The 16,028-nt window shown below is 44.6% G+C and overlaps 1 protein-coding gene across 6 annotated transcripts in view; it reads left to right on the top strand.

The window, feature by feature from the left end:
• The window catches only part of HDAC5 (histone deacetylase 5), a 162,465-nt gene that overhangs the window by 104,628 nt on the left and 41,809 nt on the right, over positions 1-16,028 (top strand). For all 6 annotated transcript variants that reach the window (XM_087713641.1, XM_087713640.1, XM_087713643.1 and 3 more), the window contains one exon: positions 2,327-2,458. In XM_087713641.1, the coding sequence (XP_087569767.1) occupies positions 2,327-2,458 (132 nt within the window). The remainder of the gene's footprint in view (positions 1-2,326; positions 2,459-16,028) is intronic.

The following is a 16,028-nucleotide window of genomic DNA, read 5'->3' as shown; positions in this document are numbered from 1 at the left end:
CCAGAACTGATAAGGCAGCAACAAGAGGAAAGGCTGAGGCTCATTGGAAAGGATGAAGAAGAGCAGCAAATTCACACTTGACTATTTCTCTTTAATAAAAGCTTTTAATGTGATAGGAAGCCTGTTGAAAAAAAAACATTTTTAAATGCTTTTGTTCTCTTTTCCAAGAGAAGTATGTGATTCTATGCAGTATTTATATGGACAGTGCCAGGCTTCTTGTAACAATCAGAAAGTTCCCTGAAGAGAGAAATGGTTTTGTCTGTGAAATGCATAGCTAGATATTCTCTTCTGATTTTCACTTACATTTATTCTGTTTCTGTGGAGAAAATTCTGTGGGTGTTTCTATTCTCTCGCTTGCTCAATGCAATTTTCTCCCCCTTGACTTCTGCTGGACTGCATTGGGCTGAGCTGCAATGCAAAAGAGCCAATCATTACTTTCTACATGACAGTTCCTTTCCCCAGCAGACTTCTAAAGAATGTTTTCCCACTGTTACAAAACAAAGCACCACCTGGCGGACAGATCCGCTTTTCAACATTGTAAAGAGCAATATCATTTAAGCTTGTCCAAACACCTATTTCTGGCTTGAAATACGCTTATAATATCATCTTCATCATCATCTAGGTCTATGGAGAGATTTCTTAAAAATATATATGAGAAATTTAATTACTTAATATCTAACATCCTGAGGCAGAAACAGTCCAGCTAGCAGAACTATGTGGGAATACTGCAGGGCAATTATACAGTTAATGTACATATAACAGTTTGAAACAGAGCATATGTATGTCTGTGTGTATATGTGCATACGCAAGTAAGGCTTTCATTCTACCTTACATCAAATTGAAATATACTATAATTTTATCTTTAAAATGATACCATCATTTACTCCCAATGTATCATTCACTTTACAGTGGTAAAGCACCCAAAGAAAAAGAAAAGATCTACAGTGTTAGTGGCAGATAGTATGCAACCAGGCCAACTGCAGTAGAGAAGAGGGGAAAGGGTGAAAGAGGATGGAGTCAGACAAAATGGTCTTCATTGCACCTTTGATAGTTGTTCAGCCCAGCGGATAAGATACTAAAATCTAATATTAGCAGACATGTACCAGTAATGGTCTTGTGACAAGTTTATAACACAGTTTAGAAACAATTATATTTATCTGCTGGAATATCACATCATTACTGATGGAGTTGTAAGAATAATCCAAAAAGTCTAATTTGATGGGATTTGTTGAGGCAGAACCAAGATTGAACAAAATATTTGGAGGAATGTAACTTGTGTCCTCTTTCATGTGTCCAAGGATTAAAAGCAAAAAAGAAAGCAGTGAATACCTCTTTACAAGTTCAGAGTCCCAGCTGCCTGGAAATGCAGCCGTATGACTGTATATGGATTAGAAATCCAATCCAGTCCAAATTTAGTTTTGACACAGATATTAATTTGGTTTCCTTGGTGGATAAGTTTCTCTGAAAAGAATTGGGGAGTATTAATCTTCGTTTTATTGATGAGTTTTTGTATCACAACTATAATTTCTTACTGGGTTAATATTTGATTATCAAGCACATGTAAATCTGCTCTGATTATCAGATAATTGAAGAGGAAATTCTTATACTAGTCTTACCGGTTCCACCACAAAACCGCGCCCGACTAAACCGCGCCGCTGATGTCATCAACAGGGCGACAACAGCGCGGAGACAGAAACACGCTGTAAACCCTAAACCTAAAATTAACCCCTAAACCTAACCCTAAACGTAACCCTTAACCTAATCCTAAACCTTAACCTAACCCTAAACCTAACCCTAACCCTTAACCTAACTCTAAACCTAACCCTTACCTTAAGTTGAACCGGCTTGCTTTCGAAGCGCTATTTAAAGCGCCCTTCTTTCTCTGCGCTGGCTGTTGTCGCCCTGTTGATGACGTCAGCGACGCGGTTTAATCGGGCGTGGTTTAGTCGAGCGCGGTTTTGACGGGTCACGGTCTTACCAACTCTGCCTGGCTAGATGTCTTAGACTATAAATCCCATAATTCCTGGCCAGCATAGCCACAGGTTTCCAGACTGCATATTAAACAACATTCAGGGACATCGATCCCTTGGCTATTTATTATTTTGCTTCTTCAATATAATATATATAAAATAAGAAAATAATTATTTTCAGCTTTTATATCCCAGGATACATCTCTGCTCTGCCTTGCCTTGTTAATGAGGTCACATTAAAGAACTGGGAGAATAACAAGTCTTTTGTCTTCTTGCTATATATGACATATTCTTATTTATCTGTATTGTCTTATCTATTGCTCCTTCTTTCTAATCCTTCTTTTCCTTTTATATAGATGTTGCCCCAGCACCAAGCTGTTACTGTGGATGGATCAGCTAGCCAACTCAGCCTATACACTTCTCCATCACTGCCCAATATCTCCTTAGGACTCCAGGCAACTGTCACAGTCACAAATTCACACCTCAATGTGAGTACAGCTGCCCCCCCCACCAAAAAAAACTTCATGGAAATGTATAGATATGGATATAGCAATTAAATGAAACAAATGACATACCAATATTAAGTAAATGAAAAGGAAGTTCATCCTAGAATACTCCCTACAAGTTTTATGTCACACATACACATGCACACACACACACAAAAACACAAACACACACACATATTAAGCGTGGCCATACTAATGCATTGCCCTATTCTTGTGAAAGGGAAAAGCTAAAGAGTAGGTGCAAGTTTATTTTGATGGATTTGTAATCATATAAATGTGACAAATTAGAACATTTCAAAATGTGGAGTTCATTCCCCACTTCTCTCTGTTCATTTCAGTAGGTGACACTACCTGTCAGACTTTATCTTGGCTCAGGGATTAAGCAAAATTAAGCTTGATTAGCTCTTGGATGGCACAAGAATACCAGGGCTGTTAACTAGACTTGGAAGTTAAAAGAAAAAAACACTTAAAAAACCCAGAGATAATTGTTGCCAAGAAAACAGTATGGAAAACAACATTTCCCCCTTCAAGATGGTAGTGTGCATAGGTGCTGCGGCTTTGAGCTCCTGGTGTCACAATGAAGTGTGTAGGCAAAAACTAGTCTATACCCGGGGGGGGGGAGTTACTAAATATTGGATCTTGTAGTCAACTAATAATATACCGAGTGACATAGTAAGACTGCTGGGCTCCGAGCCATGGATTGTTGTTGGGCCTAGGAGACAGTAAAGAGAGCGGAAGCAGAAGCGAGGATGCAGAACTGGTTTGCTAGCTCAGTTATGGAAGCAGCCTCACAGACCAGCATTACCAAGCATTTTTATAACCAATGTTAAATCCTTTGTCCACAAAATTGATGAACTAGAGCTATAGATGGCAATGAATAAACTCATCTGCAATTGCTCTGTGATGAGCATCACAGAGACCTGGCTTCATCCACTTGTACCGGATGCGTCAATGGAGCTAATTAACAGCACCACATCCCGCTTCGACAGAAATGGCAACTCCAGTAAAAGCAAAGATGGAGGGCTTTGTATTTATAGACATAATGACTGGTAGTAACAGCAGAGTTATTTATACACACTGTTCTCCAGATATGGAATTTATAACTCTCCTGTCAGCCATTTTATTTACCTAGAGAGATTTCTTGATAGTTATCACCGCTGTCTATATTCCACATGATGCAAATGTTAGTACAGCGCTCTCTAGGTTACATGACGCCATCTAGAGGCAGCAGCAAACTTACCTAGAGGGCACTTTAATTGTGGCTGGAGATTTTAATCAAGCCTGTCTAAAATTTGTTCTCCCACAGTATGTGCAATGTACCACCCGAGGTAAGAACATTCTAGACCAGTGTTTCCCAACCTTGGCAACTTGAAGATGTCCGGACTTCAACTCCCAGAATTCCCCAGCCAGCGTTTGCTGGCTGGGGAATTCTGGGAGTTGAAGTCCGGACATCTTCAGATTGCCAAGGTTGGGAAACACTGTTCTAGACCATATGTACTCGAACTTAAGGCATATAGAGCAATCCTTCTCTCCCATCTGGGTACATCTGACCACCTCTCTCTGCTATTGTGCCCAAAGTATATCCCCCTTAGGAAAAGAATATGGCCAGTCAAGAAAACTGTCAAAATCTGGCCAGAGGGAGCACTCTGCCACTTGCAGGACTGCTTTGAGACTACCGAGTGGAGTATATTTGAACATTTGGAGCTGCAAGAATTCACTGACACTGTACTCTCATACATTGAAACATGTACAGACAATGTAACAGTGAATAAGCACATCAGAGTTTACAGTAATCATAAACCCTGGAGGTCATTAGAGGTACAATCACTTCTGAGAACACAAAACTCAACCTTCAGGGCAGGAAACAAAGACGAATACAACAAGGCCAGGGCAAACTTGAAAAGAGGCATTAAGATGACTAAACAGAAATACAAACAAAAGGTAGAGAAGTATCTGGAAGATAATAACTCAAGACAGGTGTGGCAGGGGCTACAACAGCTAACCAACTATAAGGGCAACACGAAAAAAATAGCCAATGCTGATGTGCCCTGCTGTTGGTGGAGCTAAATAACTTCTTTGCCCGCTTTGAGATCAAAAGACCAGTCTATGTGGCTCAAGCCTAAAGGTCCTCTAACCTCCAGCCATTCACCCTGGATGAACATCAAGTGACAGCTGTGCTGAAGGCTGTAAATTCCAACAAAGCTGCAGGTCCAGCTGGGGAAAGTGGTAAAAACCTGTGCTGACCAATTAACAGGGGCCTGATAAGAATTTTTAACATCTCCCTGCAACAGGCTAGAGTCCCATCTCATACTTGAAAGCAGCCACAATTATCCCAGTTCCGAAGAAAGCAGCCATGAACAGCCTGAATGACTATAGACCCATTGCACTGACGTCTATAGTGATGAAGTGCTTTGAGAGACTGGTCCTATGACACCTCAAGTCCTGTCTTCCACCAAATTTCAATCAACACCAGTTTGCTTATAGAAGCAACAGTTCGACAGGGGACGCCATCGCCACTGCTTTACATATTGAACTGAGCCATCTTGAGAAATCTGAGAATTATGTCTGAATGCTTTTTATAGACTATAGCTCGGCCTTTAACACCATCTCACCAGGCATTCTCACTAAAAAACTGACTGACCTGAATTTCCCTCCTCTTTCTTGTGACTGGATCAAAGACTTCCTGAAGGATCATCCACAAACAGTAAGGTCTGGGTCCTTTACATCTTCCACCCTGAAGCTCAGCACAGGCTCCCCTCAGAGCTGTGTGCTCAGCCCCTATCTGTACTCGCTGTATACACATGACTGCATATCCACTGATCCATCCAACATCATAATAAAGTTTGCAGATGACACAACGATGTTCAGTCTCATAACTGGAAAGGCCGAATCTGCATACAGGGAAGAAGTCCAGAAGGTGTCACCATGGTGTTCAAAAAACAAGTTATATCTAGATACTAGTAAGACAAAGGTGATGGTGTTAGATTTCCAGAAGCACAGAAAAGAAGTTGCCCCACTGTATGTTGAGGGGGGCTGTGTGGAGAGGGCTTCCTATTAAATTCTTGGGAGTGCTTATTAGTCAAGATCTCACCTGGAAAAATAACACGTCCCTAGTGATTGGCAAGGCCCAACAGATACTTCATTTCCCTAGAGTCCTGTGAAAAAATCAGATGAAATAATGGCTGATGACCTCTTTCTATCGATCCACGATAGAAAGTGTCCTCATATGCATTACAGTATGGTACGCTGGTTTAACTGCTGCAGGCAGGAAGGCACAATAGAGAGTAATCAATTCGGCACAAGAAACCATTGGTTGCCCTCTAAAACCACTGGATGACATCACCAGATCTTGCTGCTTTAGCAGAGTAAGGAAGAGGATTCATACCCTGGTCAGTAGATCTTCGCACTTCTACCATTGGGCAAAAGACATCGAAGCATAGCCAGCCGAACAAATAGATTTAAAAATAGTTTCTGTCCTTGGGCTGTCAGACTCTTAAACACAACCACAATCACTCCACGCACACACGGAAACGTATGACTAGTTTTTCTTTCTTTCTCTCTCTCCCCCACCCCCCCATTACTTGCATAGGGATTATTCTTTATACTATAATGTTGTTTGTGTTTTTTGTCATGGATTGCACCAGTGAGGCTAAAACGAATTTCATTGTATACATGATGTACAATGACAGTAAAGACTATACTATACAATGGATGTTTCCACACAATTCCAGGAATTGAGTTCAGTTGAGAAGATACTTTTTTCCCCTCTACCATGTATTCATCTAGTTTGAAGTTATATTTATGGCAGTGGCCACTGCAATAGCATATGATAGTGAGTTTTACACATTTTATGTTTAATCAGTTACTAAACAATTTCTGTAAATAACTATTTCACTCCATCCACACAGTCTGAATGGAGTGAAGGGGATAAGAGTCATATAAGTCATTAACCACAAAATTAACAACATTATTATAATCTTTTTCTTAGTCTTTGTTAATCTTCTCGCCTCCAGCTCTATGCTTAAGCACAGCTTTATAATCTGAAAAACTTTCAGTAACATGCAAGAGATTTGCTCCAATGTTTTTAAAATTAAAAATGTAAACATAATCAAAACGAAAGCTTAAAATGTATCAAAATTTTAATCATTTATTTAGTCACTTCTCCTTCTTAACATATTTAAAATTACAATTTTGAGACAGTAACTTTTAGAAATTTTTTAGAAACTTCATTCCAGCTTTTGGGGGAAATGGGTACCATAATTTGTCTATTTCTCTATAAATGCCTTTGCCTGGTTCTTGCTCCAGATGTACTTCATTTCTTTTCAGTACAATGGAAGGGGGTCTAATATTTGGTGAGCCAGACCAGTGACTGTATATAATTTCCTTTCCTTTCTTTCCTTTTTCTGCTTTTAGAGCACCACTGGTCTCTGGGTTTTGTTTTCTGACAAGCAACTGATACCAAGTTGTGTCCTATTTATTGCTTCTTTCTGATGACAGGCACCACATTTGGCTCAGGACCTGACCTGTGGCAGTTGTGCCCAGTTGACAGCTTGTCTATTTTCAGTGTCAGAAATTAGAAATAGCTCACTGGCAGATTTCATGTTCTACTATTCTCTGCTGTGATTTGTTTTCCTCATCCAAGAGTAGTAAACGGTTTATAGTTATGTCTGTGCTCCATACACACAGACTCAGCTGAAATTAGCAAGTTCTCCGGTCCTCTATTAATTAGTCTGGTCTTGAATTTGAATGTAATCATATGGTAGCTTGTTAATTTGTACTAGATCACTGTGCCCCAAATATATCTACTGGATTCTATTATTCTACCATTATATTTCTGAACTCATTTAAATCAGATCTGTTTGGAGGACTTTGTGGAGCCTAAATTAAGGATTAAATGAAAGAAAAACATGTTTCAAATCAACAAAGCTTCTGGAACTAGAGTTTTCCTATTGCTGCTGTTCTTATTACTAAAATCACTGTAATTACAATTGGTACATATGGAGCTTTACAAAAAATAAAGAGAACAGATCTCTACCGTGGTGGGCTTTCAGTATGAAGTAGGCAGAGGGCAAATAGCAGAACCAGAAAGGTCAAATAAGGAGAGATAATGGATCTAATTGCCATAGATGTAGTTGGAAATTAAATTTGGGTACCCAGTGATATCTTAATGAGCTTAGGAGTAGTCAAAGACATTCAGGTAACAGTAAGGCTGCCATGGAATCAGAATCAGGTGTGTGCAAGAACCAACACCATCCGTGGCCCTGGTGCACTGCTTGCTTACGTGGGCCAGCTTTACAGCTTGAACCCCCATCCCCATCTTGGCTACTCAGACCACATCTCTGTTATGCTAATTCCAGCATACAAACCATTCACCAGGTGTTCAAGACCAGTTCGGAAGCAGGTGATGACCTGGCCAGCAGGAGCCATCTCTGCTCTTCAGGACTGCTTTGAATGCACTGACTGGGACATGTTCAAGGAGTCTGCAATCAATGGTGACTCCATTGACTTGGAGGAGTATACATCGTCAGTGACTAGCTACATAAGCAAGTGCTTTGATTTTGTCGCAGTGTCCCAAGAAAATTATCTCACACCCCAACCAGAAGCCATGGATAACTGTAGAGGTACATGCTCTACTAAAACCCCAAGATTCTGCATTCAGGACAGGTGATAAATCAGTCCTAAGAACAGCGAGAGCCAATCTGTCTCGGGCCATCAGAGAATCTAAGTGTGCACATGCCCAGAGCATCCACCAACAGTTCACGAACAGCGGCGACACACAGCATATGTGGCAGGGCATCCAAGCCATCACTAATTACAGAACATCACCACCCGCCTGTGGGAGTGATGGCTCACTTCCAGATGTGTTAAACAGCTTCTACACCCGTTTTGAAACACAGAAAGACATGACAGCAAGGAAGATCACACCTCCTTCCAACAACCAGTTACTTTGTCTCTCCACTACTGATGTGAGGATCTAAGCAGAGTCAAGCCACGGAAAGCTGTGGGACCAGACAATATTTCTGGCAGAGTGTTCAGAGGATGTGCAGACCAACTGGCAAATGTTTTCACCGATATCTTCAACATTTCTCTAAGCACCACTGTTGTCCCAAAGTGCTTCAAGACAACAACCATTGTCCCCGTCCCGAAGAAACCATCAATGTACTGCCTTAATGATTACCATCCCATTGCACTTACTCCCATCATCAGAAAGTGCTTCGAGAGGCTTGTCATGAGACACATAAAGACCCTGTTGCCCATAACATTGGACCCACTGCAGTTTGCATACCGCTCTAGTCGCTCCATCGACGACGCCATCTCCACTACACTCCATCTAGCCCTCACTCACTTAGAAAACAAAGACTCATACATATGAATGCTGTTCATAGTTCAGCATTCAAAACTATCATTGTTCAACACCTGATGAGGAAGCTGACCCTGTTGAGCCTGAGCACCTCCCTCTGTAACTTGATCCTGGACTTTTTGACTGGAAGACCTCAGCTAGTCCAGATCGTGAACAACACTTCTAATATCATCATACTGAGCACTGGAGGGCCCTTCAGGGCTGTATGCTCAGTCCTCTGCTGTTCACCCTGCTGACGCACAACTGTGTAGCAATGCACAGTTCGAATCACATCATAAAGTTTGCTGATGACACAGCCATGGTGGGTCTTATCAGCAAGAACGATGAGACAGCATACAGAGAGGAGATGGAGAAGTTAACGAACTGGTGTAAAGCCAACAACCTTCTCGGAATGTAGACAAAACAAAAGAGATGGTTGTTGACTTCAGGAGGACACAACACAACCGCTCCCAACTGAAGATCAATGGCTCCTCCGTGGAGATCGTAGAGAGCACCAAATTCCTTGGTGTGCACCTGGCAGAGAATCTCATCTGGTCCCTCAAAACTGGTTCCATAACAAGGAAGGCCCAGCAGTGTCTTTACTTGTTACAGACACACAGAAAAAAGAACTAAAGAGGAAAATAGGTATACAGATAGTCAAGAAAACTAAATATTTAGGAATTCAACTAACGGCAAGGTGTGTAATGATTAAAGAAGATAATTATTATAATTATTGGTGCAACAAATTAAAATGGATTTGGAGAAGTGGAAAAACCTACAACTATCATTGATAGGAAGAGTAGCCACTATAAAAATGAATATCCTGCCAAGATTGCTATATTTATTTCAAACAATACCAATACAACCAGAAAAAATATTTTGAAGAATTAAATAAAACAATATTAAAATATATTTGGCAAGAGAAAACAAAGGAAAAGCTTGAAAATGTTGTAAGATTCTAAAACTAAAGTAGTTTTGGGCTACCAGATTGGGATTTGTATTATCAGGCTTCGATACTTACTTGGGTGAAATAATGGGTTGGCTTGAGGAACAAAAGACTATAGACCTTGGAAGGACATGATCTTGAACTAGGTTGGCATGCTTTTTTATGGTATGGAAAAAACAAAATACATAGCTATTTCCAAAGACACTATGTTAGGAATGTATTATTATTATGAGAAAAAAATAAAGAACGACTTTGTTTGAAAATACCAATCTGGCTTTCCACAATGGAGGCACTAATTTATCCAAATATTATTGCTATAATGAATGTTACCAGATATAAAGATATTTTAAATGAAAAGGGGGAACTTAAAACTAAACAGGAATTGAGTGATCAAGGGATTGAGATAACATGGTGTCATATGTGCAGATGCAACCTAGATACGAGAAGGATGTTAAAATGTATGGTTTAAATAAAGAATTAATAGAACTAGATAGATTTTAACAGGGACAGATAAAAATTAATAAAGAATATGTGTAGCTATTTGTTAAGTATTAAGATGGAAGATGAACAAGTAAAAGAGACAATGATAGTATGGGTTAAAAATTTTGGCTATTCGATTGAGTTAGATCAGTGGCAGAAATTATGGAATAGAAATTATAAATTAACAATGTCTACTGCATGCAAAGAAAATCTTTATATAATGTTATATAGATCGCATTTTCTGCCCTCAAGGTTAGCAAAGGTGTTTAAGGATAAATCTGCAAAATGTTAGAAATGCCATGAGATATTGCCTCCAACAATTTGGGTCCTCTTTTTACCCACCTCAGAAGGATGGAAGGCTAAGACAGGAGTGGGGAATTTTTAGCTAGATTTCCTGGACTTCAAGAATTCTTCACTGCTTCAGTCATCATCAGGCAGTGGTGAGAATTGCTGGAAATTATAATTCAGCAACACCATTTCAAAAACACTTAACTGTGGGAATATTGTTAGGATGGAATTCCTAGAAGGCCCTGGAAATATAGGAGAGAAAACAAAACCGTTACCCTAAGAGACACCTCAGCCCAGAGGAAGGCAGAAGTGTGAGAAAGTGATTCTCAACTCCTCTTAATTATGCTAAATGTAAGTTGAACAGAAAAATTGCTTTAGCTGGCTTTTGAAATATTATACTTTATCCTATTAGGAGTAAAGACCTTTCCAGAAATCTAAATGTTTCTTTTCTGAGTTTGCCTGGAAGCAGGGTTTGACAATTGTTATTTGGATAGGACTTGAACTGGTACAACACATAGAAGAATAAGCGTATCAGGACTTAAAATTAACAAAAATAAAACAAAGGAAATAACAAAAAATCTGACTAAAAACAGGAAAGAGAATTGAAAGAAAGAATGGGCATATGTCACTAAAACAGTAAAATATCTGGGAATTTGGCTATCAGCCAGATGTTCTTCAATCAAATAAGATAATTACACTAAATTGATGCAACAGATGAAAAAAGATTTGAAAATATGGAAAAAGCTACAACTGTCCCTTATAGGAAGGATAGCTGTCATCAAAATGAACAGTTTGCCAAAAATATTGGTTTCCGAAGAGAAGGCGTGGGAGGAGTAACACGTGGGGTATTACCCAAGCCTTCTTGCCTACTGAGTCCCGCCCAGCCGCCCTGTTTAGGATAACCCGCTCCCTCCTAAATAGGAGGGAGACGGGGAACCCCCTACAGGGTAAGGCTGAGGAGTATGTTCAGTTCTTGGCGGACAAAGTTGCTCGGTTTCGATCGGACCTGGACTCCACTCCTGCAGATCCAGCCGAGACACAAGGGAATGACTTGGCAGACCATCTCTGGGTTGAGTTTCAGGATGTTGCCTCCGGGGATGTGGACAAGGCTATGCGAGCTGTGAGCGCCTCCACCTGTATACTGGACCCATGTCCCTCCTGGCTGGTTGCCAACAGCAGTGAGGTGACACGAGGCTGGATCCAGGCGGTTGTTACCACCTCTCTTCGGGAGGGGTACTTCCCCACCGCGCTTAAGGCGGCGGTGGTGAGACCCCTCCTGAAGAAACCGTCTTTGGATCCAGCAGTTCTTAATAACTACCGTCCAGTCTCCAACCTCCCCTTTGTGGGGAAGGTTGTTGAGAAGGTGGTGGCCTTCCAGCTTCAGTGTACCTTGGAGGAAGCTAACTATCTTGACCCCTTCCAGTCCGGCTTCAGGCCCGGTTACAGCACAGAAACCGCTTTGGTCGCATTGACCGATGATCTCTGGAGAGCCAGAGATGGAGGCCATGCGTCCATCCTGGTTCTCCTTGACCTCTCAGCGGCTTTCGATACCATCAACCATGGTATCCTTCTGCGACGACTGCGGGAGGTGGGGGTGGGCGGCACTGTTCTGCAGTGGTTCTCCTCCTACCTCTCGGACAGGTCGCAGTCGGTGTTGGTGAGGGGGCAGAGATCGTCCCCGAGGCCCCTAACTTATGGGGTGCCGCAGGGCTCGGTCTTATCCCCCCTACTATTCAACATATACATGAAACCGCTGGGCGAGATCATTCGGAGGCACGGGATAAAATACCATCAATACGCGGACGATACACAGTTGTATCTGTCTGCCCCGTGCCAACTCAATGAAGCGGTGGACGTGATGAACCGGGGCCTTGAGGCTGTTAAAGACTGGATGAGAGTTAACAAACTGGTACTCAACCCGGAAAAGACCGAGTGGCTGTTGTGTTTTCCTCCCAACAATTTGGCTAATGTCCCATCAATCAGGCTGGGGGGGCAAAATTTATACCCCTCAGACAGGGTCCGCAACTTGGGAGTCCTCCTGGACCCACAGCTGAGTTTTGACCATCATTTGTCAGCTGTGACCAGGGGGGCATTTGCCCAGGTTCGCCTGGTGCGCCAGTTGCGGCCCTACCTGAACCGGGAGGCCCTCACAACAGTCACTCGAGCCCTTGTGATCTCTAGGCTGGAATACTGCAATGTGCTCTACATGGGGCTGCCCTTGAAGAGCATCCGGCGACTTCAGCTAGTCCAGAATGCGGCCGCGCGAGTGATCGTGGGCGCACCGCGGTTCGCCCACATAACACCGATCCTCCGTGAGCTGCGCTGGCTACCTGTTGATCTCCGGGTGCACTTCAAGGTCCTACTTACCATCCATAAAGCGCTCCATGGTAGTGGATCTGGCTATTTGAGAGACCGCCTTCTGCCAATTACCTCCCTGCGTCCCATCAGATCGCACAGGGTAGGCCTCTGAATTCCATCCGCCAGTCAGTGCCGACTGGCGACTACGCGGAGGAGAGCCTTCTCAGTTGCAGCTCCGACGCTATGGAACAATCTCCCCGTGGAGATCCGCACGCTCACCACCGTCCAGGCCTTCCGCACAGCCCTCAAGATCTGGCTATCCCGTCAGGCCTGGGGATAGGACTTTACTCTCTCCCCACCCGAATGCTGAGTGAATGTTGTGCTTTTATTGTTAATTACTTTTTACTCACATTTTCTTTTATGTCTTGTCTTACACTCCCCTCCCTCATTATTGTAAGCCACCCTGAGTCCCCTCAGGGAAAAGGGCGGCCTATAAGTGTTCAATAAAACTCTAAAAAAAAAAAAAACTCTATTGGAGACTGAGGTATTAATCTTTTGGAGCCACACCTCCATACCTCCTCCTACTCTCCCAGATTACCTCAGTCTTGGCCTGAAAAGGAGTGTTTTTCCTTCTCTCCCTTCTCTTCGAAGACTTAGAGTTTTTTTCCTCAAGATTGGATCAGCGATCTCTAGCTACAAAGGTTTCCGATAAGGACCTTGACTTTCTCCTCACCTCTCCTCCGCTGTGCTCTGCGCCGCTGGAAAAGCCTCGTTGCAAACCAGCGTGTGCGTGCGTGCCCCGTGTGACCGGCTGGTCGCGTAAGAGAGGGGAAAGAAGCCTCTGCCTGGCACAATTGATCCAGGCGAAGCCCAGGCCTGGGGGAGGCAGAAGAGGATCTGCGAGGTTTGGGGACTTCCAGGAGCTTCCCCCTACGATCTCTAGCAGCAGGAGGATCGGTCCGCAGGTCAGCGGTCGCCATTTTGAAAAGAGCACGTGGTCGACCACGTGATCAGAGCTTCCCTACGGAGGCCCAAAGTGCTCAGAAGGCTCCAGCAAGCTGGAAGAGGCTTCTTCTAGGCTCTACCCTGCCGGTGATCCGGGGGGTGATCCAGAGCTGGGCCTGCCGGCAACTGATTCAGAGGATCAGCACAGGGGCTTAAAGAGCGGATCCAGCCCCTGAGAGCAGAATCCGATCTTGCAGCTGGCTATAGGAGGAGGAGGTGATGTGCATCTAACAGTGAGTAATGGCGGAGGTGACCAGGAGCAAGGGCACCAGGCCCAAGGCCCCAGGGGGTGAGGATCCCGGCGAGGGAACTTCCAGAGGTTTTTCCCCAGCACCCAGGGGGAGATCCCCACTGAGGAGGGATAAGGCCAGAGCCCCCAAACAGGCAGCCCCCAGGAAGGAGGCCAGAAACACCAGGGCCTCGGCCAGGGAATTCAGGGCGACCATCAGCCCTTCCCCTTCCAGGTCTCGTTCCCCTCGCAGGGCCGCAGCCCAGGTGGAGGCCTGGGCAGCATCTCCAGCCTCTCCAGGGGGCTCCTTTAGAAGACATAGCTCTTTTTCACCACCACCCTTTCGCCTGCTCCCCCAGCGAACTCCAGAGCGGATCCCTTTGGGCGCAGAACCACCAGCCCAACCAGGCCTCGCCTGGCTCCCCTTTCTCTGGAGCCCAGGGAATATCCCCAGCCTCCAGAGCTACAGCCTGCCCTACCTGACTTAACCAACAGTTTCCAGGACATGCTAGCCAGGGCTCTGGCCCAGGTAATGGCTTCTAGCTTAGGTCAGCAACCTCAAGGTTCCAGGAGCAGGGCCCCACAGGATCCCCCTAGGATCCAGCAAGAACGCCCCAGCACATCAGCTGCCAGGGAAGCCAGGTCTCCCTCCCCTTCCACAGCTAGCGAGGCCTCCGACCTAGAGGAAGGAGAATTGAAGGAGGTGGGGTTCTCAGAAGATGAGGATCCCCAGGCAGAGGATGATTCCACCGTGGCAGAGCTTTTTTCCCCTTCTTTATTTAGCTCCTTACTTCGCAAGGCAGCGGCCACAGCCGAACTGGATCCCCCACCGGATCCCAAACCGGCAGCGGAATCATCTGACAAGGGTAAGAAGCAAGAAGAAAAAGGGGCCTTTCCATAGACCTCCCGTGGCTAAGGAGGAGATTCCCACTCCGGAGATGTTCATGGAAGTCCTTAAATCGCAGTGGGTAAAACCAGGGTCCTTCCCCACCCCAGGTGGGAATGAAAGAAAGTTTTACAACCTTAATCAAACTTTTGCCCAGGCTCTCCAGGTACCGGAGGTGGACAACCCAGTGGCCACTCTGGCTTCATCCTCAACAGTGGTCGCAGGAGACACTGCCAATTGCCTCAAACCTGAGGACAAGAAGGCAGACATTGTCCTGCGCAAAACGTTTCAGGCTATCACCTGGGCTATCAGGGCGGCTGCCTCCGCCTCTTTCTTTAGCAGGTCCACAATCCTATGGTTGGAGCAGCTGAGGGACAGGACTCCGGCCTCTGATGTGCGCCTGCTACAAGACATATCCAAGATGCTGGCGGCAACGCAGTTCTCAGCAGACGCCACGCTAGATGCGGTAAAATATGCGGCACAAGCTATGTCTTCCTCAGTTGCTTCTAGGCGCATGCTCTGGCTACATCACTGGCAGGTGGAATCCCGGATGAAATGGCACCTAACGAGCGCAGACTACACCGGGGAGAAGCTATTCGGGACGGCGCTGGATCCTCTCCTCATAGAGGATAAGAACAAGCGGAAGGTGCTCCCAACAACAACTAAGCGATCGGACTTCCGCCACGTGCCATACCCCAGGAGGGCCCCATACCGACTACCCGACGGGGACAACCAGAATCAGAGGTGCCCTAGATTCCACAGGCAAGGGGATTCAGGGGCAGTTCCAGAGGGACAGATTCAGGGGCCAGCAGCAGGACAAACGGCCCTTTCGAGGGGGAGGGGTCATCCCTTCCACAGATTCAGGTAATCCAGGGCCGGATTTCCCCATCGGCGGTCGCCTCTCCCTGTTTGCGGATGCCTGGGAACGGGTCACCTCGGATGAGTGGGTTCTCCAGACTGTAAGGCTCGGGCTACACCTGGAGTTTCGTTCTCTTCCCCCCAGCAGATTCCGCACCTTCGCCCCCTCTACGGACCCGGCCAAGTGGGCCCTTAAGGCCAAAGCCATTAAACATCTACTTG

Source organism: Thamnophis sirtalis, unplaced genomic scaffold (assembly GCF_051295495.1).
Source record: "Thamnophis sirtalis isolate CommonGarterSnake01/CBP01778 unplaced genomic scaffold, rThaSir2_p1.2 scaffold_4, whole genome shotgun sequence".
Classification (NCBI taxonomy): domain Eukaryota; kingdom Metazoa; phylum Chordata; class Lepidosauria; order Squamata; family Natricidae; genus Thamnophis; species Thamnophis sirtalis.
The sequence above is the reverse complement of the archived record's forward strand: the minus strand, read 5'-3'. Positions and strand labels throughout refer to the sequence as shown.